General features: G+C 40.6%; 1 protein-coding gene and 1 long non-coding RNA gene across 2 annotated transcripts in view; one reads left to right on the forward strand and one right to left on the reverse strand.

The window, feature by feature from the left end:
- Positions 1-2,807: 2,807 nt before the first annotated feature.
- LOC127452241 (5-hydroxytryptamine receptor 3A-like) overlaps positions 2,808-25,150 on the reverse strand; it is a 35,288-nt gene continuing 12,945 nt past the window's right edge. The window contains exons 6-9 of the mRNA XM_051717592.1: positions 24,724-24,884; positions 17,819-18,029; positions 11,968-12,108; positions 2,808-3,409 (exon numbers count right to left, since the gene is read on the reverse strand). Coding sequence (XP_051573552.1) covers positions 3,189-3,409; positions 11,968-12,108; positions 17,819-18,029; positions 24,724-24,884 — 734 coding nt within the window. The 3' untranslated portion in view covers positions 2,808-3,188. The remainder of the gene's footprint in view (positions 3,410-11,967; positions 12,109-17,818; positions 18,030-24,723; positions 24,885-25,150) is intronic.
- Positions 4,000-10,914, forward strand: LOC127452243 (uncharacterized). The gene is made up of 2 exons (XR_007899226.1): positions 4,000-4,463; positions 10,023-10,914. It is a non-coding gene; the product is annotated as an uncharacterized LOC127452243 (long non-coding RNA).

The following is a 25,150-nucleotide window of genomic DNA, read 5'->3' on the forward strand; positions in this document are numbered from 1 at the left end:
GCAGACATGACTTTGAGAACACTGAAAATCAAGTATATCGTGTTTTGATATACTAATCTGCTCCTCTGTTTATGAACGTGACTCACCTGTGACCCTGTCTCTTGTTTACCTGTTTGGGCACGTGTTGATTTGGAAATTACCATTTATGGATTTGTGCCTTCTGCCTTGGTTCACTGTTTGATCATAGACTGTCTAAGACTTTACTATACCTGAATGCTTACCTGCTTTTCCTGTGTCCAGTGTAAAACCTGCGCATCTGGGTTCATCAAGCTCCTGAGTTGTCGTGTCATTAAAGTACTCTGGAGATTTTTTTTAAAAATTTTTTTAATGTTGGCAAATCGGTAGCAAAATGGTTACTACAGTGTATATGTGGTTCCTGTGGAAATGCAGTTGTATTGCAAATTCATGGATATTTGTTAGTGACACCAATTAATGAACTAGTAATTGTTGCAATGAAGCTTGGTACCTTGATCCATAAGAACTACGAATGGGCGCTTTGGTGTTGCCACCCCTCATAGTCTGCATTCCACCCCATGAAAAGTGTTTAGATCCGCCACTGGTTGTTCTTCAGTTGTCTCCACTGACTGATTATTTGATATGATACATCAGTACCGATTCCATGCTACCAGACTTCATATCTGTAAATTAAAATTATTACTATTCTAAGCATGATTTGTGATCAGTTTTAGGGCTTATAAAAGCTAGTAATGTTACCAGTTTCCATTACCTATTTCGTATGTTGGCCCTGCATGCAATCTGAATGCCTCTGGTTAATAATTAGTATACGAATAATAATTTGAAATATATTCAATGTTCCTTTTTTGTTTTACCCTGATATTAAAGCAGCATAAAGTGAACCTGTAGGCTACTTTGTATTACCCAAAAGATAATGTGTTCTACATGGTTTCACCATGGGTTTAACAAAAAAGAGGGGAAAAAAAATAAAGCTGTCCTGAGAAAAGTGATGGTTTTATCCAATTCAGCCACTCACCTTAAATGAGTTTGACCCCTGATTTATCCACCTGTACAACCAAACATATAAGACTTTATTTAAAGGTATAGTTCACCCAAAAATGAAAATTCTCTCATTTACTCACCCGCATGCCATCCCAGATGTGTATGTCTGTCTTCTGCTGAACTTTTTAGAATATTTCAGCTCTGTAGGTCCATACAATGCAAGTGAATGGGTTCCAAAAATGTAAAGCTCCAAAAAGCACAAAGGCAGCTTAATAGTAATCCATATGACTCCAGTGGTTAAATCAATGTCTTCAGAAGCGAGATGATATATGTTGGTAAGAAATAGATCAAAATTTAAGTCCATTTTTACTATAAATTCTCCTCCCTGCTCAGTCAGTCTCCACTTTAACTTTCACAGTCTTCTTGTGTTTTTGGTGATTTACATTCTTCATGCATATGTAATTGTAGCCAGCTGGAAGGTAGCTACGAGTGGTGCACTAGTGACTGACACTAAAGGCTTTAGCCTCCTCATTAGCGTGCACGCCTCCCATGCTGAAGACCCAGGGTGCGGATCCTGCTCAGAGTGGGACGAGCAGGACCCCCTACTGAACAGGGAGTTTAATTTTAGTTCTAGTTTAAAATTAACAAAGAAATTCAGTTCTGTGTCACAACCGCTTATTTCCTTTATGAAACGAGACCTTCTGCATTCCAGAGTGATGCTGATAGTGATATCAGCCTATTGGCTGCGGTTTTGTGTATTGGGGCTCTGCAAATGGTCACAACTTAAATAAAGCGGGGTTAAAGGTGGTCTGCTGATTGATCGGTTTAAATGTATCTGGTCACATGATCGTGGAAGGAATAAAAGAGGATTTTTACTTAGGCTCTTGGCTCTTCAACCCTTTTTACCATGTCGTCTTTTCTCCGGCTCTTCTCTCTGGGCTCTGCTCTTTGACGACTCAGATACGGGCCATCATACCAATCTCCTAGCTTTCAATGGCAACTCTCTCTCTCTCTGCCCTTTCTATCCTACATTCTCTTTAACCCAGGTAGTATGCATACTGGTTTTTATAGACATATTTCAGATGATATCTAAATTGTACCCATCTACTGTAATCTTATGACTTTACTGTCATTAAACAGTTACTTTTTAATCCATGTCAAGTTTAATTTCACTGTGTAACTAATATTAAGATTAAACATTTAAGTACATACTGCATTACAATAAGGTCATATTACGGTTCTAAATAATGCTCTCCTACATATTTAGCTATTCTTACTGCAATGTTTATTTTTGTCATTGGTTTAAGTAGCAGGTGGCAATAGACATGAAATGCACAGTTTTACACCATCTTGCTGTTAATATTTCTTCAGTCACCTTGGCATTTCTACAGCTTGAACAACTACCTTACAATCATAAGTCAGATCCTAAAATCACAACATTATTTTGGCAATTTTTATCCATATTTACACTGAGTGTTCATTTAACAATGTTAATATTGCTGTTAAGCAATTTGTTTTTTTGCTTAGTAAATACTGTATGTTCACTGTGATACTAGGTTGTATGTACATACTATGACTGCCATCCATCACAATTGTATAAAGACAGAACGTTCTGCAAACAAATTCTGCAAACTTCCCTTTACAACACATTTAGGAGGGCATTAGCCCCAGTGCTGTGTAGAATATACAGTTTGTGTAATCACTCCTTTCCTCATCGAAGTCTCATCAAAAGAATGCATTTGTAGGCAGAATAATGAAAATTCACCATCTTGATTAATAAAACAATTAAGTTTAATTTAGCAAAAAGAAATAATGTAATGCTGTTTTACAAATATGGATTAAAGCAAAGTTTTTAATTTGTCCATTTGCAACATGGCTTCACTGCAACATCTCTCAAGAGTCTATTGAATTTTCCAGATTGACATCAAATATATTCAGGGTCAGTAAATGATTCAACAAAAAACAACTGCAAATTAAGGTACATGAATAAATTGTATATATTTGTTTAAAGTTTAAATAAACTGAGTTCAGGATATAATCTTATATGCACAAACTAAATAGTAAAAAGTAAATATGAGAGCAAAAAATATAAATATGCTGAAATAGAACCCACAATGAATACAAATAAAATGAATGTACCATGGAAGCCATTCTGTATTCTAATAATTATCCTGTTATAAAGACTGAATAAAATATATTATTATGTGCCATACCTAGAATAAAAGATGATATCACAATGGAGGATATCTATCTGAATACCAAACCTTGCCAAGCATGGACAGAAACACAATAATGGTGATTATGTAAAGAACACGGAAGGTCACATCTATGATTTTTGCCACTCTGGTCCAGCACAGGGGTGTCTTCAGAGAGTTGAGGGTACGTGACTGCTCTACATTCCCATCTATAACTCTAGAGTCTCTTACACCATCTATGAGGAAAATAGGAACATCTGTGAAGAAATATAAAGCACAATATGATTCTTTGATAGGAAATGTTTGCTGAAACTCTGTTACAGAAAAAACTGTGAGTTTCATGTGTAATATTATGCATGTGATGTTGGTGTTCTAAACATGCTCCATGTAACGCTTTACAGTTTTGTTTCCAGACCATACTAATCCAAATGCAAAAAAAGAAAAAATGGTCTGAAAGTTTTTTTTTTGGTTACTTCATGAATGGATAATTTCTATTTCTCTCCTTCTCTTTAAGTTTACATATTTTTTAAATTGAGATTCCAATCTTTGTGATATGAGCATTAAATGATAATTCAGAATCAAAAATTATACCAAGGTTTTGAACGGTCAGGGAGAGCTTAATATAGTCTCCATCCAGGTCAAATGGGTTGCCAGAATGTTGACAAGCAAATTAGCCAACTCAGCATCCTTTTTAAAGGATTTCTGGGCTTTAAGCTGTCTCTGTAACCTCTGAGCAGTCTCCCGTTCACCAGAGGGAGCCCTCACCTGAATTCTGAACTGTCACTTCCTGTTTCCTACCACATCAGTTCCTGCCATGTCACTTCCTGTTTGCCTTGCGTATATAAGCTATGCATTCACACTCCCATATTGTGAAGTATTGCCAGTTCACCTGCCTCATGTTATGATCTTCTGCCTGTTTATTGGATTCACGTTTCTGGATTACCCTTTTTGTCTTGTTGACCTTATTGGATTGTTTGTCTGTTACCTACTTCTGCCTGTTGTACTGACCACGTTTGAGCCTTCTGATTTGGATTTGGTCATTAAACTCTCCTGCATAATGGATTCTAACCCGACCTCTAGTCTGAGTTCGTTACAGTCTCCATCTTCCAAAGGCATCTCCAATATCTATCCTTGTTTTACTACGCCTGTGGTAATGGTGGTTTTTAGATGGATGGCGAGGCTTTTTAGGTCAGGTGGAATCTGTTATCTCTAATCCAGTTTGTTTGCTGGCTTCCATGGCTGCAGCACGCAGTGTTGTTTGCCCACAAACTTGTTCAAATCTGGCAACCCGGCAGTGTCAAAATACTATTGGTGAGTGGGCAGTGGGCGGGAACACAGAGGCCAAAACATAAACAGACATTCTGGCCCAGAATGGAAACTTCAAATTAGAATATACTGGCTGTAGCATTGTTATCGGAGAACCCAGTATTTCAACCTAGCATGTTTCCTAATTCTCTAATGACATATTATGGTCATTTTATGATTTAATACAGTAAAAATATTACATAGCACCTTTTAATGTTAAATAATAGAAAATGTTTATATATATATATATATAATTTTTAATGATACTGCCCTTCAACAGTTAAAGAAATGTTCAGTACAAGTTAAGCTCAATCAAAAGAATTTGTGGCATAGTGTTGATTAGTGCAAAAAATTATTTCAACTTGTTCCTCCTTTTCTTTATAAAAAACAAAATTCTTGGTTCCAGTGAGACACTTTGGATGGATTTTTGTACTTTAAAATACTCACTTTTACAAAAATATAACCACAAGACATAAAGGATATTCATGTTAACATGATTTTAGTGTGATAAAATAACTTATAAACCTTTTCTGTGTAAAATTATAGCTAATTGTAAATAAAACTTCTTTACCATGACGATGTAATGTCAACAAACCCTAAAACAACTGTAAAAATGACAATTTAAACAACTTTACAGCTAAAATAATACACAAGTTTTAGAAGAAGAATGAATGCAAGTGCTTTTATAAAATGATAAGCTTTACATTTCTGTGTTTAAACCCTCCAAAAATTGGCCACATTCACTTTTATTTTTCCCATACACTTCCATTGTAAGTGTCTCACTGTAACCTTGATTTTTACCTTTTTATTTTTTTATAAAGGAGGAACGAGTCGAAATAAATTTTTGTGGTATTCAATATTATGCCACAAATGCTGTCAATTTAGCTTAACTTGTATTGAACCCGGAACATTCCTTTAAGTTCGATTCAGTAATCGCGTTTGTGATTTAGTTTGATTCTAAATGGGCTTACCTTCTTAAAAATAAAGAAAACTAACTACGCTGAAAAGGTAAAACTATATTTTTTTTCTTCAGACATTAGCATTTATTACAATCAAAAATGATTATTCATTTCTGTGACGTGCACAGAACGGGGGCAGCAGGGGCACAAGCCCCTGCCTCTTTTGTTCACAGATCTAAAGGTGCCCTTTTGGTTGTCCAGAAAAAGGGAAGAAAGTTTAACAATTAAATTAAAATAGTTAAAACAAAATCAAAATCTCATAATCTCACAATAATATTAATAATGTGTTATTATGAGATTTCTTTGTAAATCACGGGCGTGTTAATGAAAAGTAAGTGGAGGTGCATTTTAGAGTGTGCGCTACAGCAGATCGGGGGTGGATACCAATCGCAAGTGATCCTCCCTATTCCCTACTTACTCCGAACTGCAGAGCCCTTTAAGGGGGTACTCTGAAGGAAACATGGCATTACTGTCTGAATGTACCCTTCGCTAACAGTCTTATGGAAGGGCCCTCTGAGAAAAGATTCATTTTCTCACTTTCATTTTGAACAAGCTTTTGAGTGGCATCGCCCCGGAGCATCGAAGTGCCATTACCTCAGACGAGTAACAGGTCAGATAAAAAGTCCACTTCATTTATTGTGCTGTAAGTTCATCAAAAGAATAATACTCAGTTGCTAATGCATTTCCGCTTTCAGTGATTTAAATTAGTCATTTATAGAATATTGACATAAATTGAAGGAGCTGTCAGGTTCAGCCAAAGCCAGTTTGGTTTTGTTGAAATTAATCAGCCATTAGACTAATCTCATTCAGACCATTTTTTAGACGTGTAGTCTGCCATGAAACCATTCAAAACCGTAGTACCATCTTGAACCATTGTACCATGGTTCCGCCATATTAACGCTGTCCTGTATATTTATAAATCTTAATGGCAGAATACAATAAAATAACATATGAATCTTAAAAAGGAATAAAGAGAAAGTAATATAAGAAGTGTCAGTTATGATGACTGGATGAAGTGAGGAAGCAGAAATGAAAGTGAAAAGAGTGATGACAAGAAAACATTTAGAGCCCTATAAAAAAAAACAAAAAACAAATACAATGTGCTGTTACCAGGGTAATACCATGCTACTGAATGATTATTATATTCGTTGATGATACTGTCATGGTACTCCAAGGTACTTTAAAAAATACCATGGTTTTACTATGACATATGTCATAAACATGGGGTTATCACAGACCATGTCTGAAAATAAATTAAAAAACAACAAGTGTATTACCATGGTGCTTTTTGTGAGAAATATAACAATAGGCTATTACTTGTGATAAAGCAAAAAAAAAAAAAAAAAAAAGTACAGTTTATAATACAAGAAAAATGCTCAAAAAGAAAATAAATGAAGTATATATAATTACTACTCATTCAAAATAAATAAATAAATCAGTGCCTTTTTTCTTCCTTCTTCCCCTGTCCCTGATAAGGTCTGTGCACGTCACTGATCCGTTTTCCGTTGTTGTTGTTTTTGGACTAGTGCTGCCATTTTTTTCTGTAAGCCTTAAGCACTTTTTAAAACTTTACAAATAAAACATATTAGTAATATACACATTGCATGCTAACTGTTGCGCTGCGATTAAGCATTGAGAAGCATTGAGGCAAATATCATCTTTTTGATCATGATTTCTACAAGATGCAAATTTGAAAATAAAAGCTATTTTTGGAGAAAACCAGAAATGTATCATTTGGAACTTAATGTGTTGGAAAATAGCAATAAATGAATTTAACTGTCGTAAGATTGCAAGTGCTGTGGCGAACTAAAAAGCTATACGGAGTAATTTCAGATCTGGTAAAAGTGTATCAGGTTGTGTTTCTTATGTAAGGGGGTCTTTTGCCTACCTATCATGTTCACAAATTCTGTGGAATGATGTTCACGGAGGTTGTAGGGGAGAGCGGAGCACAAACTAACACTTTTTAGTTTTCTTAAGTTTGTGTAAATACACTTGGGGTTCAAATTATTTTTCCTTTTTCACATTAATTTTACACATGTCTGGTACAAATATGTGGTCTTGTTCTATGAATACAGCTGTCTACCTGGAAAAAAAGGAAAGTAAAATGTTACAACCTACGGGTTACAACCGACAACGGGACATGTTGTAACATGACCATATTACAGCGTAAAATCCCCCTCCAACAACTGTATCTCATCTAATTAAAATAAAGAAGATAAACTAAAATATTATGTCAATAAAAGTCATTTATTAACTTTGTCATGTATAATATAGCAGTCATTTTGACACTTGACAGTGAATATACAACAAAGCCACAGCTCTCCCCTACTTCAGGTTTGGAGTGTTCCCTGCATGAGACAGCACTTGTTTTGTCACAATTTACAAACTGGGTAACCATCATTATAATTTTTAAATACCCAAAGTATTCCTACATCGTGGACCTCAACCGCACCATATATGAGGGGGAAATAAAGTTCAGACATTCGGTGTGCTGCACTCTGAATGGAAAAATGTATTTTATTTTATCACATCAGGTTGAAGCTGTAAATTTAGCCGATTGTTATTTAACTAATATTTACAATGGAAATGTTTTTTTTTTTTTACTTGTATAATAAAAAAAACAAATCTGAAAAAAATCCTGACAGTGCTGTGAATGAAAAAAAAAAATGGCAACGGTTTATGACAGCCGTATGTTTTTAAATCCGTGGTACACAGTGAAACTCTATTGAATCTCTATTCTGCACACAAACTTATAACTTCGCATGATAAATACGTCGTCATTACGACACACACCCTTCACGGTGTCAGCTCTGCTTTTGTTCACACAGACACATCCCGGGATTGACCCCGACAATGTTACTAGGGTCTGATCCTGGGATAAAATTTTCGGGCATTCCAGCACCGTCTTGCGTTCACACAGAAGGCTCCCCGGCATTGATCCCGCCAATGCCCCGGGATCAGAGCCCAGTGTGAATGAGGATTAGAGAGCTGCTCTAAACGGTGACCCTTTCTTTACTTTGCCCTGAGCTCAGGTTTGAAGCATGGTGAAGAGTGAGAGGAAGGAACAAGCCTAGATTTTAAGGGAGCATGTTCATTCAAGACAGAGCAAACACAAAATATTCATCAAGAATATCATATGGGTAGGATAGACAAGCTGACAGAGTGGTAGAACAAAGGTTCGATCAACAGACTTCAAATTATGATAGTTAATAGATGCTTTCATGTTTTATTCAGAAACAGAAACATTATGGGAGAATTCAAACAGTTTATGATCAGATACGCTTAAGTCAAGTGCTTTTACAGCAACATCATCAAGGCCAGTGGAGCATAACAGGACAAGTGTGTGACCATTTTGGAGGCCTATAGACTAGTACAACAAGCAGAGGAGAGGGACCAACAAGCTTAAATACCAAATATTCAAAAGATGTAACCTCATGAAAATCAATCTGCCCAATATTAAGACTGGAATGATAAACAACTGCCAGGCCTCCACCCCTACTCTTACTTCAGGGCTTAGTCAGGCAACAGTAGCCAGGAGGTGTAAGTAAATTTAGTTCCACAGTATCATTAGGGATTTGCCATGTTTCTGTGAGTAGAAGCATGTCCAATCTTTATTAGAGATTAGATCTCTGAGAAATGTTCCTTTGCCAGTTAATGTGTGAGTGTTAAGTAGAGCAGAATGGATTCGTGGCTGTATCCGCTTGTATACAGATGCAGAGTAATTATTGTCCTTGTTAATAGGTCTCAGGGAGTTCAAGTTTATTCCACGGCATGTAAGCAGTGACAATGATATATGTGAGTCATGCCTGTTAGTCCAGATAGATGGAATGGAGGTAGGCGAAGACCAGTGAACATTATGAGATCGCTTTGGAGAGCGTAGAGTGGGCGCTGATTAATTCCGAGGCTTTTACATAGGTTAAATGTTCCAGAATCCAGATGAAGAAAGCACTTAAATCCTTGCAGTTGTGACAAGGAGTATCTAAGCAACAATGATGTTAGCAAACAACCCAGTTAAACCTAGGACCAGGAGCTCAAAGGCAGTTGACTTAAACATCGGAAGCTGCATTGCTATATCCCGGTCAGCACACCCCAATAGAGCGTACTGACAATTTCATAGAGCCACAGTCATGAGCTCAAACCCACATTTCTCAGAAATGCTCTTAGGAACAGGTCTTAAGCTTTGACTTAAGTGTCAAATTTTTTTTTTAGCAAAAAGTAGGACTTGTATAAGAGTAGAAGCTTTTTATAAAGGTACTACAAGCAACTGTCATTAAAGTCTAAGCCTGATTCTTATGTGCTGACTGAGGTGACACTTAAGTGTTGTGAAATAAGGACTACAATGCTGTTTCACAAAATAACCAGACCAGTTAAATCAGACACTGAATCAGCCAATAGTGAACCTGCAAGGGTATGACATCACTCATTCATTCATGATTTAATACTACACATTATAAAACAATTTTCTGATAATAGGTTACTTTCTGGCAATGAATTCTTTGATTAATCAAATTAAAAAGCAAAAATGAAATTTTTTAATGTCATGTATTTTTTTATTTTTTTATCCCCTTTTCTCCCCAATTTGGAATGCCCAATTCCCACTACTTAGTAGGTCCTCGTGTTGGTACGGTTACTCACCTCAGTCTGGGTGGCAGAGGACAAGTCTCAGTTGCCTCCGCTTCTGAGACCGTCAATCCACGCATCTTATCACATGGCTCCCTGTGCATGACACCGCGGAGACTTGCAGCATGTGGAGGCTCATGCTACTCTCCACGATGCACACACAACTTACCACGCGCCCCATTGAGAGCGAGAACCACTAATCACAACCACAATGGAGGTTACCCCATGTGACTCAACGCTCCCTAGCAACCGGGCCAATTTGGTTGCCTAGGAGACCTAGCTGGAGTCACTCAGCACACCCTGGATTCGAACTCATGACTCCAGGGGTGGTAATCAGCGTCAGTACTCAATGAGCTACCCAGGCCTCCCTATGTCATGTATTTTTAAACATTATTGTACATCTTGTCGAATGTTGTCCTCAATGTGCAAATTGAAGGCTGCAAAAAAATCTAAATGTAAAGGTGTGTGTTATGCATTGTATGCAAAAAATATTGCAATATAAATTGCATATGCTTTTCACATTATAAAAAACAAAAACAAAAAACAAGTGTTTGTCCACAGTTTTAATGTATTTAATATATTTAATGTATTTTTATGTATATATTTAATGGGATAAGGAGAGTTCCCTGCTCACTGTGTAAAGTGCATTGAGTGCAGTGTCAGAAAAGCGCTATATAAATATAACGTTCATTCATTCATTCATTTATCAAAATCAATATTTTAGTCAAAATGTTTGCAGACCCTTTCTCTGTCATCACACTCCGTTTTGTTGACATGCATGTGCATGCACTTGCTCTGTGCAGTAAGCCTATTTAAAGTAATAATGACTCTCTTGCTGTTTTGAACTTGTTGTTTTGCCAAATATAAATGGAAACTTGCATGACTTTGAGTTTATAATATTTACATTTAAAATGTTTTATATAAAGTGCTTGGGTTTGGTTCTTTTCAGATGCAGTTCAGTCATTTTTCAAATGTCTTTTTCCTCCCATAGAAACATGTTTTCACAACTTTAAAGTGACGTCACTTGAGGTTCATCATGCTAGAGCAAAGATATCCAACTATTTAATCATAATTAAATTATCGATTAAAAATGTATTAATTTTCATAATTGATTTTTATAATTTAAGTGATATTTAGATTGCGTTGATTAGTTGTTGGATCCCTCTGAAAGTTTAGGCCTTTAAAACATTTTAAATGCTTAATTCACAACAATGAGTTTCAATGAATTTATGAAATGAAAAAACAATTAAATGCAATTAAAACATGTTGGTTTAACACAAGTTTAAGACAAGTAAAAGAACACTAATTACCATAATGGTGACTGTAAATGAAAATAATAATAATAAAAAAAATCACTAAATAGAGTAAATCCTTTTGAGCACATATGAAAAGTAAAAAGAACCCCAAATTGCTAATTACATATAGCATGGCAACTGTTTTTAGAGCAGTTTCATTTTCCCGTGATATATTGAAATAACCTAATTTATTTGCAGTTTATTTCCATCTTAGGCTGTAGAGGTGTCTGCTAGTTTGTTCTCTTGTTTTCCTGTTCTTGTCCTTCCCACTTTCCTTCAGTAGACTCTTCTTATCACCAGGTGTCAACACTTATTACCAATCTTCACTTGGAGAGTGTACCTTCTTTATTTAATTAACTGTTTGAGCAACTCAACATTTAACACAACAAAGTGTAGTTTTAAAACGGCTTAGTGGGACCCAAATGAACTCCAAGGAGTGTTAATTTAACAGCTGATGTTGGTGTAAAATTCATGCATCCTTTTTTCAAAGACAAAATTCATTTTCTTAGCATGTGCTTGTCTACCAAAGTGACTAGGTAAACCAACTTTAACTTAATTTGACTTATAAACCTTCTTTTGTGAAACAAAGATAGAATGAAAATGCTCCTCATAATCATATGCCAGGTAGACACTTACCATCTTGGCCTGTAATAGCAGCTGTGGTTTCCACTGGTCCTGCTGATCTGGTCTCAGCTCCTCTAGTCATCAGAAAATCCACAAGCATGGTCTCCAGAATGCTTATGCCAATGAAAGTGAAAATGACACTGCAGTATACCCCTGTGAAAACATCAAACAATGACTGGAACAGCTTTTCTGGGAGAGGTGAAAAAAAACAAAAAAAAAACACTTGAAATAACATAAAAAACCAAATACTTTTGAATTTTTGGTAAATTCATGTCACAGGAACAGTGTATGTTTTCCATTGTTTCTTGTTCTTTATTAAATTGGATCGAAGTGGCATGTTTCAAGAAGGAAGTGGAGCTCAAGATTTGAGTGGATGGAGAGGCAGGTTTCAGTGGTGCCACATGAATAGTGGGGAAAGCGATTTGTCAATAGGAGTCTGCAGTGGTGTCCTCGACACTGTCATGGAAGTGTTAGCGGAAGCACCGTGATGCAAGTCCACCCGTGATGCAAGTCTACCTGCTCAAGTCCACCAAGCAAGGACACCGACAAGGCTCTTAGTTTTTTTCTATTTAGTCTTCCAACACGTGCCTGTTGTTCACTACAGGCACAGTTTCTCCTTTAAATGCAGGAGATGATGCAATCCTAAAAAATTGTGCGCTCTCTGTACTTCCTCACCTAAAGTTCTCTTTCATTCTGTTGGGCCCTGGTACTGGCACTCAGCTGTAAACAAAGCTGATTTAATTCCTGTCATCACCGGTTAGTCAGGTCCAAGGTGGGGGGGGGGGGCGCTATATCACGAAAAAAGTTTAAGCTTAAAACATTAAAGTCCCCTTATACATAAGTCAGGCATATGAGGTTCATTTGAAAGCTTAGAATCTGAACTTTTCTAAATAACCATCACTTCTGCATTTATATTACATAAAATAACAAAATAAGGCCTCAAAACATTCATGTCGCACATTAGTGCTCCCTAGAGGTAATGGGGTGGAAATATGTATATGACAATAATACAGCCTGTTGCAGCATTAAAAAATGCACTTTTGAGCTTTTCAATGGCTTGCGTTGCGACGTCCGTTCACTTGGTTTTTCACGCTAGACGGACTTGACCGGTGCGCTTTATTTAGCGACACGTGCAGAAGTGCAGAGTTTTTAGACACCATGTCAAGTTAACTTAAACTGCTAATACATCTCAAGGTCTGATTTCTGCTCTTTTCCTGGCACTGCATCTAAGTTTTTCTTTTGTTTTAGATTTTTAACTCAAACATTCAGTGTGAACGGCCCCTTTCTCTTTCTTTGATCTAAAAATGTGTTTCAGTAACAAAGCGTTGTTTTTTAAAAAAAATTTTTATGAAATACATTGAACATTAATAATACAGTATGATTTAAAGGAATACTTCACCCAAAAAATTTAAATTCTTTCATCATTTACTCACCCTTATGCCATCCCAGATGTGTATGACTTTCTTTCTTCTGCAGAAAACAAATGAAGATTTTTAGAAGAATATCTGAGTGGCGGTGGCATAGTAGGCTAAAGCACATAACTGGTAATCATAAGACTGCCAGTTCAATCCCCGCAGCCACCACCATTGTGTCCTTGAGCAAGGCATTTAACTCCAGGTTGCTCCAGGGGGATTGTCCCTGTAATAAGTACACTGTAAGTCACTTTGGATAAAAGCATCTGCCAAATGCATAATTGTATATCTCAGCTCTGTAGGTCATACAATGCAAGTGAATGGGTGCCAATATTTTTAAGCTCTAAAAATCACATAAGCCAGCATAAAAGTAATCCATATAACTCCAGTGGTTAAATCAATGGTATATGTGATATGATAGGATGTAATTTTTTATATTAATTCTCCTCCCTGCTCAGTCAGTCTTCACTTTAACATTTACATTCTTCTTGTGTTTTTGGTGATTCACATTCTTCATGCATACGCATCCTATTGGGCGGAGAGAAGAATTTCTAGCAAAATTTGACTTAAATATTGATATGTTTCTCACGTACACCTTTCAGATCACTTCAGAAGATATGGATTTAACAACTGAAGTAATAAATAACTTCTATGCTGCCTTTATGCACTTTTTGGAGCATCAACATTTTGACACCCATTCACTTGCATTGTATGGACCTACAGAGCTGAGATATTCTTCTAAAAATCTTATTTTGTGGTCTGCAGAAGAAAGAAAGTCATGCACATCTGGAATGGCATGAGGGTGAGTAAATTATGAGAGAATTTTCATTTTTGGGGTAACTATCCCTTTATTGGGGATTTATTCATTTTGTCATTTTTTATTTATTTAAAATTTAAAATGTTTATCTTATTGTGCTGCATCTGCAAGCTACCAGCTTATCTGCACATCGGGAAATTTCCAGAACAGCAGACAGCAAACCTTGTCTGACCTCACTCAGCAGATCAATTCCTGAAAGGGGGTAAAATTTTGAGGCCTTACTTTGTGGAATTCCTTGTATTCCCAATTTTTGACAGCGCTGTCCAGTGCTAGAGAATTAGCTGATGAACTGGAAAACAAGGCCTGCTTCCCTCTAAAAAGCATGGTGCAACCATACGAAGACGAAGTTGATCACAAGCTTACCATAGACCCAAAACAAAACTATATGGTAGGCTATTCTAACAAAGCGCTCCGTTGAGGAGTGCTTTTCACTGCTCCGGGAGCATTAGGACATATTTGGACTTTTATATGACATTGCATACAATTAACAGATGTCTCAAGAGCACGTTATTAGAGCAATGTTATTAATGTGGTTTTTTATTAAAAAGGGTGGGTGGGGGAGGCACATACGTGTTTTGCCTATAGCAGTCTAATATGAATAACATATTGAAAAATCATGCAATTTTCTGTTTTTGTTTTCCTGCGATTTTTGTTTTCTTTACAACAAAGGAGAAAAAGAAAACTGACTCATTTTCCCATTTTTCAATTTTGGAATTTTGAAAAATTATAAAAAAAACATTTGTTTTTCATTTATTAGTTTCTCTGTCTTAAATGACCAGAAGGTATGCAGGCCGTACATGGACCCCAGCCAACTTTCTTTTTTTATTGAGAGAATCTTTATGCTGCCTTCACGTGCTATCGGAATTATCGTAAATACGAGTTTCCCACTCGGAAGTTGCACACTGGGAAACTCTGATACGATTGGGAAACTCTGAGATAATTTTGATACCCGATTTCTGAGATGGGGATCATCGTAAACTTTCAACATGGCAGAGAAGTGTACGGTTCCTGTAGTGAATGACAGGTTTTATAAATTTTTCTAAATGCAGTTAATTGTTAGTACTTGTCGTTTCGGTCATATTCATTTATGTATATCAGCAACCATTTGATGCATGTTGTACATTTTTACACCGTAAACATAGCTTGTATTTGACCAAAATTTTATTAACGTTATTTTACTAACGGAATAATATGTATTATGGTGTCAAAATAAATGTTCCTCAAGAAATATGTATGAATGAACCTGGCATCATGTTTCATGTTCTTTCCGACAGCAATGAACTTGAATATGGCATACTCGTATTTACCACTTCAGAAGTGGGAAGTAGGATAATTCCGATAGAACAAGATATACAGCATTAATATATGAATACTTCCTATTATGTGTTACTGTATGATCTCATTTGAAATTTTTACAGTTTTTTTAACCATAGGATTACATTCTTGACAATTTAAACTATAGATTACCACCAGTGGTGTAGTCGGGGCCATACACACATAAACGCTGTATGCTTAATTTTTCCCAGGGCTGTTTTTGTTATTTGCGTATACCCTCAGTATACCCACTTGTTTTGCTGCTTCAGAAGTCCATAGTCATGTTAGTTTCCCTTTAACTGTATTGGATGCTGTTTTGTGAAACTGGAGATTCTTTGTTGTAATTGGTGCATTATCACTTGAATTCTGCCATTCCCCGCCCCTGACAACCATTGTCACTGCCATCATCGACTGAGGGAATTTATGACAGTGAGTGCAGAGAGAGATTCACCCTCACGCTGAAGCAGTATCAGGTCAAATTAATTTACAAAATATGCCAAACATCCTGTAAAATAAGTAATCGTCCCATAATTAAGGGAAAAATTTACATTCCGTATGAAATCCATATGCAATGCCGTTTGTCCTGTATTTTAGCGTCACACACCCAAACTGCTGAGAAATTCGAGAGAAATGAAACTGAAACACACACACCTTTTGTGTGAGTTGTGTGAGATATCGGCTGTTGCTTTACATGGATGCTACACTTGACACAGAAATGGCTGGGGGAAAGATCAGTGACAATCAGTGGACATCTTCTGTCATGTTTTCTGTCAGAAGCAAGATCATTTTGTCAAAATCATATAGCATTCGAGTGCGTCAATTGTTTCCCACCACTGGGAATTTAAAACACCAGTAAACGCACCTATTCATGACATGCCATTACATTTTATTGCATATGTCAGAGCTCGTTCTGGAAGAGAGAGAGAGGTAAGAAAATCTGCATTACTGCATTAATTCAAAATAAAAGTACAGTAATACAGGTTCAGTTAAAACACTTAACATGTTTTTCTAACATTTCCCTAATGATGAACACTATTTACTGCCAAAACAATGACACTAATCCAAGGAGAAATACACTTTTTTCATGATAAGCCTTTTCTCACCCTTTCTCTCTTCTTCCTGGTCGTTGTATTAAAGTGTTTTTCATTTTAAGTTTAGTAGGGGACGTTCACACTGAACACGTTTTTGCGTCCATCTGCACTGTTTTTCAATGTTAAGCACCGTCTCGAACAGAAACGCTTGGAAATATGGGTAATTCCTACAATTCTGTGACACTTAAGTCTACATTACAAGTGTGTGTGGTATTTATATTGTTTAATTTGACCAGATTACAATTCTAATAGGCTTGTTAAAAAGAATAAGACTTTTTATAATGTTACATTAATAGTCTCATTTTATTGCACTGTGTCATTTCCTCATGTCCCAAAAACTGCACATCAAACATCTTTGACAAAAATAAATGCAAAATCATTGGATTTCTACTTTTTTCCCCACATAGAGTTAAGAGTTCAGTGTTACATTCTCTCACTAACATGTATTCATTTGTGGTAAATGTATAATTTTAACACTGATAGTGGAGGTTTTTGTGTGTCCCTTGATTTATTGCGCACCCTGTTATGTCATGATACCATGACCTTTCATTGAAGATATATGTAAGGAAATGACATCACACACACTGGAGGTCAGCCATTACGTTGAGTTATTTGAAGTTTATAACTCTATTGTTTTATTTATGTTTTCCTATATTTTGTGGTGTTAGTATATGTGGTCAAGTATAACATGTCCATGGGAAGGTATTTGGTAAATTAATATAAATTTAAATGTCAATATAAAGTTTATGTTAGCAGAAATAAAATCATAAAAATACATAAATATATGATCTCAATCACAGACCATGTAATGGGTCATTTATCCACTGAATGTCCACCCTGATGCTGCCCATTTAACTGGATGGACATCTGAATTTATTTGTAATTTAGCTTGACAATTATGACTAATACAATCTTTAATATGTCCCTGTAATGATGAAAGATGAAGAAACTTGTAAAAGTATGTTTTAGTTTTCAAAAGCCGTAATGTCGCCGAATTGTAGGAATGACCCATTTACGATATGTACAGAGTTGCAGTTTCACCGCTCTCTACACGCAGATTACGCAGTCTACAGTAACACTAAAGTACAGACAACAACCTCCCCACCACTACCACCACCACTGATTACCACTTAAATTACTAAAATGTAGATTACCACTCCACAGTGTGTGTGTGTGTGTGTGTGTGTGTTTGTGTGTGAGAGAGATGATCATGCCCATGTTAGCCTTACCAATCAATGGGATTTCACTGGCAGTAGAGGGCAGTGTATCATTGAGAATGAGCAGCAACACAGAAATAGACAGGAGCAAAGTCACTTTAAAGCTCAACTTGTCCGCTCCACTTGCGTCCATGAAGAAAGAGGCCACATCCAGCACAAGGAAGTAAAACACTGGCAACATGAAGTTGATGACATACAGCAGAGGTCTCCTCTTTATGGTGACCTGCATGAAAGAACAGAAACTATCAAAACAATACAGCTGTGTAACCAAATCACCTAATAAGTTCTTGTAAGTCTTCATTAGAACACATTTTTTTAAATAGCATGCAGTGATAATTTGCAAGAAAGAAAATAATTGCGTTAATAGTGACTTAAAGTATAGACCATTTCAAGAACTATTCATATGGTTTAAGTAAGTGACGTCTTTGTAACAATATTATTGACCTTTCCGCTGGGGAAATAATTAAGCATCTAAATTACGATACACTTCCATCGCCGCTCAGTATCAACAACATGTCTAGATAAGTCACTTCAGGTAAACATTTGATGTTCTTTGAGAAAATATGGTCATAATTCAAATGATTAATTAATGACACCTCATTGTTTATTTTTAGTTTCTGCTAATATCTTATTTGTTCTGTATTAAATAGACTCTAGAATATGCGCTAATAAATGTAGCTTTTTTCTGGGTTAAAATAATGCTTCCGGACAGTAGTGTTCTAATTCCTTTTGTTTTTGTTTACATCTTTAAAATGGTCTATATACATGTACTCTACACTATCTACAACATGGTACCTAATGATATTAGAGAGAGAGAGAGAAAAAACAACCTCCGTTCCCTGATGGAGGGAATGAGACGTTGTGTCGATATAGTGACACTAGGGGTTGTACTTGGGAGCCACAGACGCCTCTGATAATGAGAACTGGCAAGTGGAATTTGCATGCCAATCCCCTGGACATACAGGTATAAAAGAAGCCAGCTTGCAACCGCTCATTCAGGTTTGTGCTGAGGAGCCAAGAGAGAGTCCCGGCCATTTCAGCGGGTAGAGCAGTGTTGTGGCAGGAAGGACACAATGTCTCGTTCCCTCCATCAGGGAACGATGGTTACAACAGTAACCAAGATGTTCCCTATCTGTCACTCACTCGATGTTGTGTCGATGTAGTGACACTAGGGGTCCCTATTCAAAACGCCACAGCAGCTGAACTGTGTTACGTGGATCGGTGGTGCAGGTGCAGGCAGGCAACCGCGTGCCTAGTAACAAGTGCAACTGGCCCCATCGTAACCTTCCCAAGGCCCCACATAAGTCACATAGTCCCTCGTACATCAAGGGGGGGACAAGACGTACTTACAATGGGAACAGGCTGCACCAGCTGCTAGTAGGTCCTACCTGGAAGGGAGGAGCTCTACGAGCAAGTGACTCTTGTGCATAGCAGGGCTCTGCACAAGGGAAGACACGGGTTTACCGTCAGGGAAACCGTACCGTGGAGAAATACGTAATATGGGGTTAACGACAGGGAACCACCACATATGGAGCACCTATGCCAGTACAGTGGCTGGCCTGACAGGGCACACTTACATGAGTACTGGGCCTGGCATCGAATTCCTCCGCCAAATTCGCCTGCCGCAGGGTGCTGGGGGAGGAAAGACATCCAGGGTTCACCGGTCCCGGGAACTCACATGGATGAAAAAAGCACATGTTATACCCTCGGAGAGGGGAAAGGCGCTGTGTGCAAGCGGTACACCCGGCCAGCTGCCCGCATACTTACCTGTGCGTACCTGCTAACACACGGGACGAAACTGGCTCAACCTGGAGATTGTAAAATCTTGCAAAGGTATTGGGTGTCGCCCAGCCCACTGCTCTACAGATGTCTGTTAGAGAGGCGCTGTTCACCAGGGCCCAGGAGCATGCCACACTGCTAGTGGAGTGTGCTCGAACTCCCAGGGGGGACGGCGCGCCCTGGGCCTGGTATGCCAAAGTGATGGCATCCACAATCCAGTGGGCAATCCTCTGTTTAGAGACAGCCTTCCCCTTCTGCTGTCCCCCAAAACAGACAAAGATCTGCTCAGAGCGTCTAAAGTTCTCCGTGTGGTCCAAGTAAACACGCAATGACAAGCAATGACAATGCTGGGTCTGCCTCCTCCTGGGGCAGCGCTTGCAGGTCCACCACCTGATCCTTGGTAGTGGGAACCTTGGGCACATAGCCGGGCAGGGGTCTCAAGATCATGTGAGAGTATGCTGGACCGAACTCTAGGCACATATCGCTGACAGAGAACGCCTGCAGGTCCCCAACCCTCTTGATGAAGTGAGCGCAGTCAGGAGGGCCGTCTTCAATGAGAGTGCCTTTAGCTTGACTGACTCCAGGGGCTCAAAGGGGCTCTCTGTAGGCCCAGCAGGACCACAGAGAGATCCCACGAGGGAGCGAGGCGTGGCCTAGGAGGATTCAACCTCCTGGCGCCTCTAAGGAACCTGATGATCAGGTTGTGCTTCCCCAAGGACTTAACGTCCACCGCATCGTGATGTGCTGCTATAGCGGCCACATACACCTTCAAGGTGGAGGGGGACAGCCGCCCCTCCAACCTCTCCTGCAGGAAGGAAAGCACCAACATGACTGCACATCTCTGTGGGTCTTCACCTCGGGAAAAACACCAATCCGCAAACAGACGCCACTTCAAGGCAAACAGCTGCCTTGTAGAGGGAGCCCTGGCCTGAGTGATAGTGTCTACCACCGCCAGTGGTAGCCCACTTTGGTCTTCCGCATCCCATCCAGGGGCCAGACATGGAGGTTCCAGAGGTCTGGGCACAGGTGCCAAATTGTGCCTCGTCCCTGAGAAAGGAGGTCCTTCCTCAGGGGAATTTGCCAGGAAGGGGCTGTCGCGAGGAACGTGAGCTCTGAGAACCAAGTCTGGGTGGGCCAGTATGGCGCCAACAACATGACTAGTTCTTCGTCCTCCCTGACCTTGCACAAAGTCTGTGCAAGCAGGCTCACTGGGGGAAACGCATACTTGCGCAGACCCTGGGGCCAGCTGTGTGCCAATGCATCCGGCCAGGGAGTACCATAGCAGGCAACGGAGGATTCCTGGTAAACAAACAGGTCTATCTGCGCTTCTCAGAATTGACTCCAAATCAGCTGAACCACCTGGGGGAGGGTGTGAGTGGCCCGCAATGACTTTAGGCGCTGCTGTCTCCAAAGGAGGAGATGGTGGGCGAGTTGAGACGTGACATGAGCGTAAACCACCTTGCCGTTTTATATATGCTACCGTCGCCGTGTTGTCCATCCGGACTAACACATGCTTGCCCTGGATCAACAGCCGAAACCTCCGCAGAGCCAGCAATACCACCAGCAACTCAAGGCACTTGATATGCCAACGCAGTTGAGGTCCTGTCCAGGAGCCCGAGGCTGCATGCTGTTGCAAACGATGCCCCATCCTGACTTGGACATGTCTGTCGTGACAACGACATGCCTGGACACTTGTTCTAGAGGAACCCCTGCCCGTAGAAATGAAAGGTCCATCCAAGGGCTGAACGTGTGGCGACAGATCGGCTTGATAGCCATGCGATGTGTACTGCGGCTCCATGCCAATCTCGGTCTCATATGCATCAACCCGAGCGGCGTAACTGCCCGAGGACGCCATATGCCCCAGGAGCCTTTGAAATTGTTTCAGTGGGACCGCTGTTCTTCCCTGAATGACTTCAGGCAATTCAGCACCAACTGAGCATGCTCGCTCATGAGGCGTGCTGTCAAAAGTGATGCTCTGTACCGGGGAGAGCTTGCTCTTTTCCCAGTTGACCTGAAGCCCCAATCGACTGAGGTGTCTGAGCACCAGGTCCCTGTGCGCACACAATAGATCTCGAGAATGAGCTAGTATCAGCCAGTCATCGAGATAATTGAGGATGCGGATACCCAATTCCCTTAGCGGGGCAAGGGCTGCCTCTGCAACTTTTGTAAAGACACGAGGCAACAGGGACAGACCGAAGGGTAGGGCCTTGTACTGATATGCCCGGCCCTCGAAGGCAAACCGAAGGAATGGTCTGTGTCGAGGCAAAATCGAGACATGAAAGTACGTGTACCAGTCTTGATGCCGGACGCATGACAGAATGCGCTTCTGCGTTAGCATTTTGAATGGGAGCCTGTGCAGGGCCCGATTCAATGCTCGCAGGTCCAAGATTGGCCGCAACCTACCGCCTTTCTTTGGTACGATGAAGTAGGTGCTGTAGAACCCCTTCTTCATCTCGGCTGGAGGGACAGGCTCTATTGCGTCCTCCTGTATAAGGACTGTGATTTCCACATGCAGAACAGCGGCGTCCTCGCCTCCTACCATGGTGAAACGGACTCCATTGAACCTGGGCGGGTGCCTGGCGAACTGAATCACGTAGCCGAGTTGAATCATCCTGGCCAGCCAGCATGACGGGTTGGAGAGCGCTAACCATGCCTTCAATCTCTGAGCAAGGGGCACCAAGGGGACAATCGCCTTTGACGTACCTGTGGATGGGGCCTCGCAGCAGGGCGGAGCAGGAGCTGCCATGTCGAGAGGCCTTGCATCCCGAACTCGTGGCTGTGCTGAGAGAAATGTTAGAGCACTTACCTTGCTCCGCATACCCACCATAGGACCGGTCGGCGATGGGAGAGGAGGCTGAGCGTCCTCCTGGCACATCACAACCGCACATCTCAACACACTGGGTGTATGTGTGCCGCAGCTGGGTGTGCAAAGGCGAAGAACCTGCACCTGCAGCGCCCCTGCTGCGAGTGTTCGATGTATGGCTGTCGTGACAATGACGGCTGTAAACACTGAGTGTGTGACCCAGAGAATGAGGAAACCGCTTTTTTTTTTTAATGAAAGTGCCGGAGCCCCTGGGTCGCCCGTCTCAGGGACACTTTGAAGCCTTCCTGGGGTTCTTGGCACCAGACTGTGGGATGGGGGGGTGTCAGCTTCCTGTGGGGGGCTCAACGCCGGGGCCTAATGGTTGGCTTGAGCTGAGGCGGAGCCGGTGTTGCTGCCGCAGGAGGATGCCCTTACTGGGCAAAGTGGGAGATGGAGGCATCAAGAAAGCAAACCTTGTCGCCGTCCCTCATCTCGACAAGGTTAAGCCACAGGTGGTGCTCCTGGACCACCATGGTGGACATCACCTGCCCGAGAGCCCACGCCATGTCCTTTGTCGCCCATAGGGTGAGGTCGGTCGCCGAGTGAAGCTCCTGCATCACTCCTGGGTCAGGACTACCCTCGTGCAGCTCTTTCAGTGCCTTGGCCTGGTGGACTTGCAGTAGGGCCATGGCATGCAGGGCAGAGGCGGCCTGTCCAGTGGTACTGTAAGCCTTGGCCATCAGGGATGACATGAACTTACAGGCCTTGGACGGGAGCCTAGGATGGTTCCACCAAGTGGCAGCATTTTGCGGGAACAGGTGCACCGCAATCGCCTGCTCCACCTGAGGAACCTCTGTGTACCCCCATGCCGCCTCACCATTGAGGGTAGTGAGAGTGGAGGAACTCGGAAGCCGGGTCCGGGCAGTAAAAGGTGCCTGCCACGACTTCGTGAGTTCCTCATGCACCTCCAGGAAGAACAGAACTGGGGCAGAGCATGGCTGTGAGCGGTGCTCTGAGCCCAGGAACCAGTCATCCAGCTGTGAGGGCTCAGGGCAGGGTGGAGGGTTCCACTCGAGCCCAACGCTCGCAGCAGCCCGGGAAAGCATGGCCGCCAGCTCCGTGTTGGCCTCAGACTGAGCGACCAAACCCGACGGTGGGAGCCCAGCCGAGTCCTCCATGTCCGACTGTAACAGCCCGCTCTCCGATGCTGCAATTGACACCTCATCCTCCTCCCGAGCCCCGAATGAGATATTAAACTCACCATGGGGTGGGCCGCCTGACTCATCCATGAACTCGACCGGGGCAAAAGAGCGTACTGGGGAATGGGAGGTTCGTGGGGATTCAGCTGGTGGAACCACTCCCATTGAGGTCCCCAAATTGCCCCCAGCGCTAACCATTGCGGCCTTGTGCCCATAGGCAGAAGGACCGGGGCAGGGAGCGGCTGGAGTGTCTGTCCCTCTGAAGAAAGAAAGCAGCGACCACAACATTGCCATGGTCATGCTCTCACTGTGAGAACATGAACCATCCATGAACGCTGTCTCAGTGTGCCTACGGCCCATACACGTGAGACAGCGATCGTGGCCATCAGAGGAGGAGATATAACGACCGCACCCAGAAAATGCACATAAACGAAAAGGCATCTTTAAAAAGATGCTCTCCGTCAGTGCTTACTCTTTTAGAGAAAATATTCTCTTCTAATTCACCCAAGTGTGGCTGCTGAAGCGCCCAGGGGCGTTCTCTGCATTTATTTGTGCAAGAAAGGGAGAACCCGCTGTGATGCACCATACATCCAACAGCCGTCTTAACACTCTCGCTTTCGCTCTCTTTTTCAGAGGTGAATGGAACGGCAGTGGATTTCTCAACACCACTCGGTTCTGAAGAAAAAATCTGAATGAGTGGTTGCAAACCGGCTCCTTTTATACCCGTATGTCCGGGGTAGTGGCATGCAAATTCCACTCGCCAGTTCTCATTGGCCTTTTCTCAAATATCTGAGGTGTTTGGGGCTTCCAAGTACGACCCCTAGTGTCACTACATCGACACAACGTCGAGTGAGTGACAGATAGGGAACTATTGTTGCCTGTCCATTTTATCAGATGTTTTCAAAAATAACTAACATGAATGGCAATTACCAGGACAGGTTTAGGGAAATTTACAGTAGGGAATCTTCGGCTAAGATTTTCAAACTATTTCAGACCTGCACCTTTCCCTATATAGCACTATGAAGCTAACAGCAGGCTTTAGTGAACAATCAATGAAAAAAGCTCCGTAGTGTATAAACAGTAGTCTCATACTGAATGTGATTAACTTAATGTTGGCAGTATACTCTGTTCTGTACCTTAAATATCAGTTTAGAAAACTCATGCCCAAAAACATAGGAATAGCCTCTAGAATAGTTTACACTGAGGAGCTCCCACTCTCCCTGAGTTTTAAAGGACTGCTTGGAGACATCAGTAAATTCCTGTTCATCAGAGAGTGGTTTGATACGAAGCTCTTGACCTATGGGAAATTATAAATAAATGACCATTAGAATAATATTAAAGGACTAGTCTAGAACCACACTAAAAAAAAAATTTTAAAAATTGAAAAAAAGGATTTTTGCAGGTTGTTCACTTAACTTAATTAAAATAAACTAAAGTTGAGTTAAACCAACTATAGTAAACTGATTGGACCTAATCCAACTACATTTTGTTGGTTTAATGAAACTGAAATAACTTAAATAAATAGAAGTAACTTAATTAAATTTATTGTAAAAAGTTATTAAA

The sequence above is a fragment of the Myxocyprinus asiaticus genome, chromosome 14, assembly GCF_019703515.2.
Source record: "Myxocyprinus asiaticus isolate MX2 ecotype Aquarium Trade chromosome 14, UBuf_Myxa_2, whole genome shotgun sequence".
In the NCBI taxonomy this organism is placed as follows: domain Eukaryota; kingdom Metazoa; phylum Chordata; class Actinopteri; order Cypriniformes; family Catostomidae; genus Myxocyprinus; species Myxocyprinus asiaticus.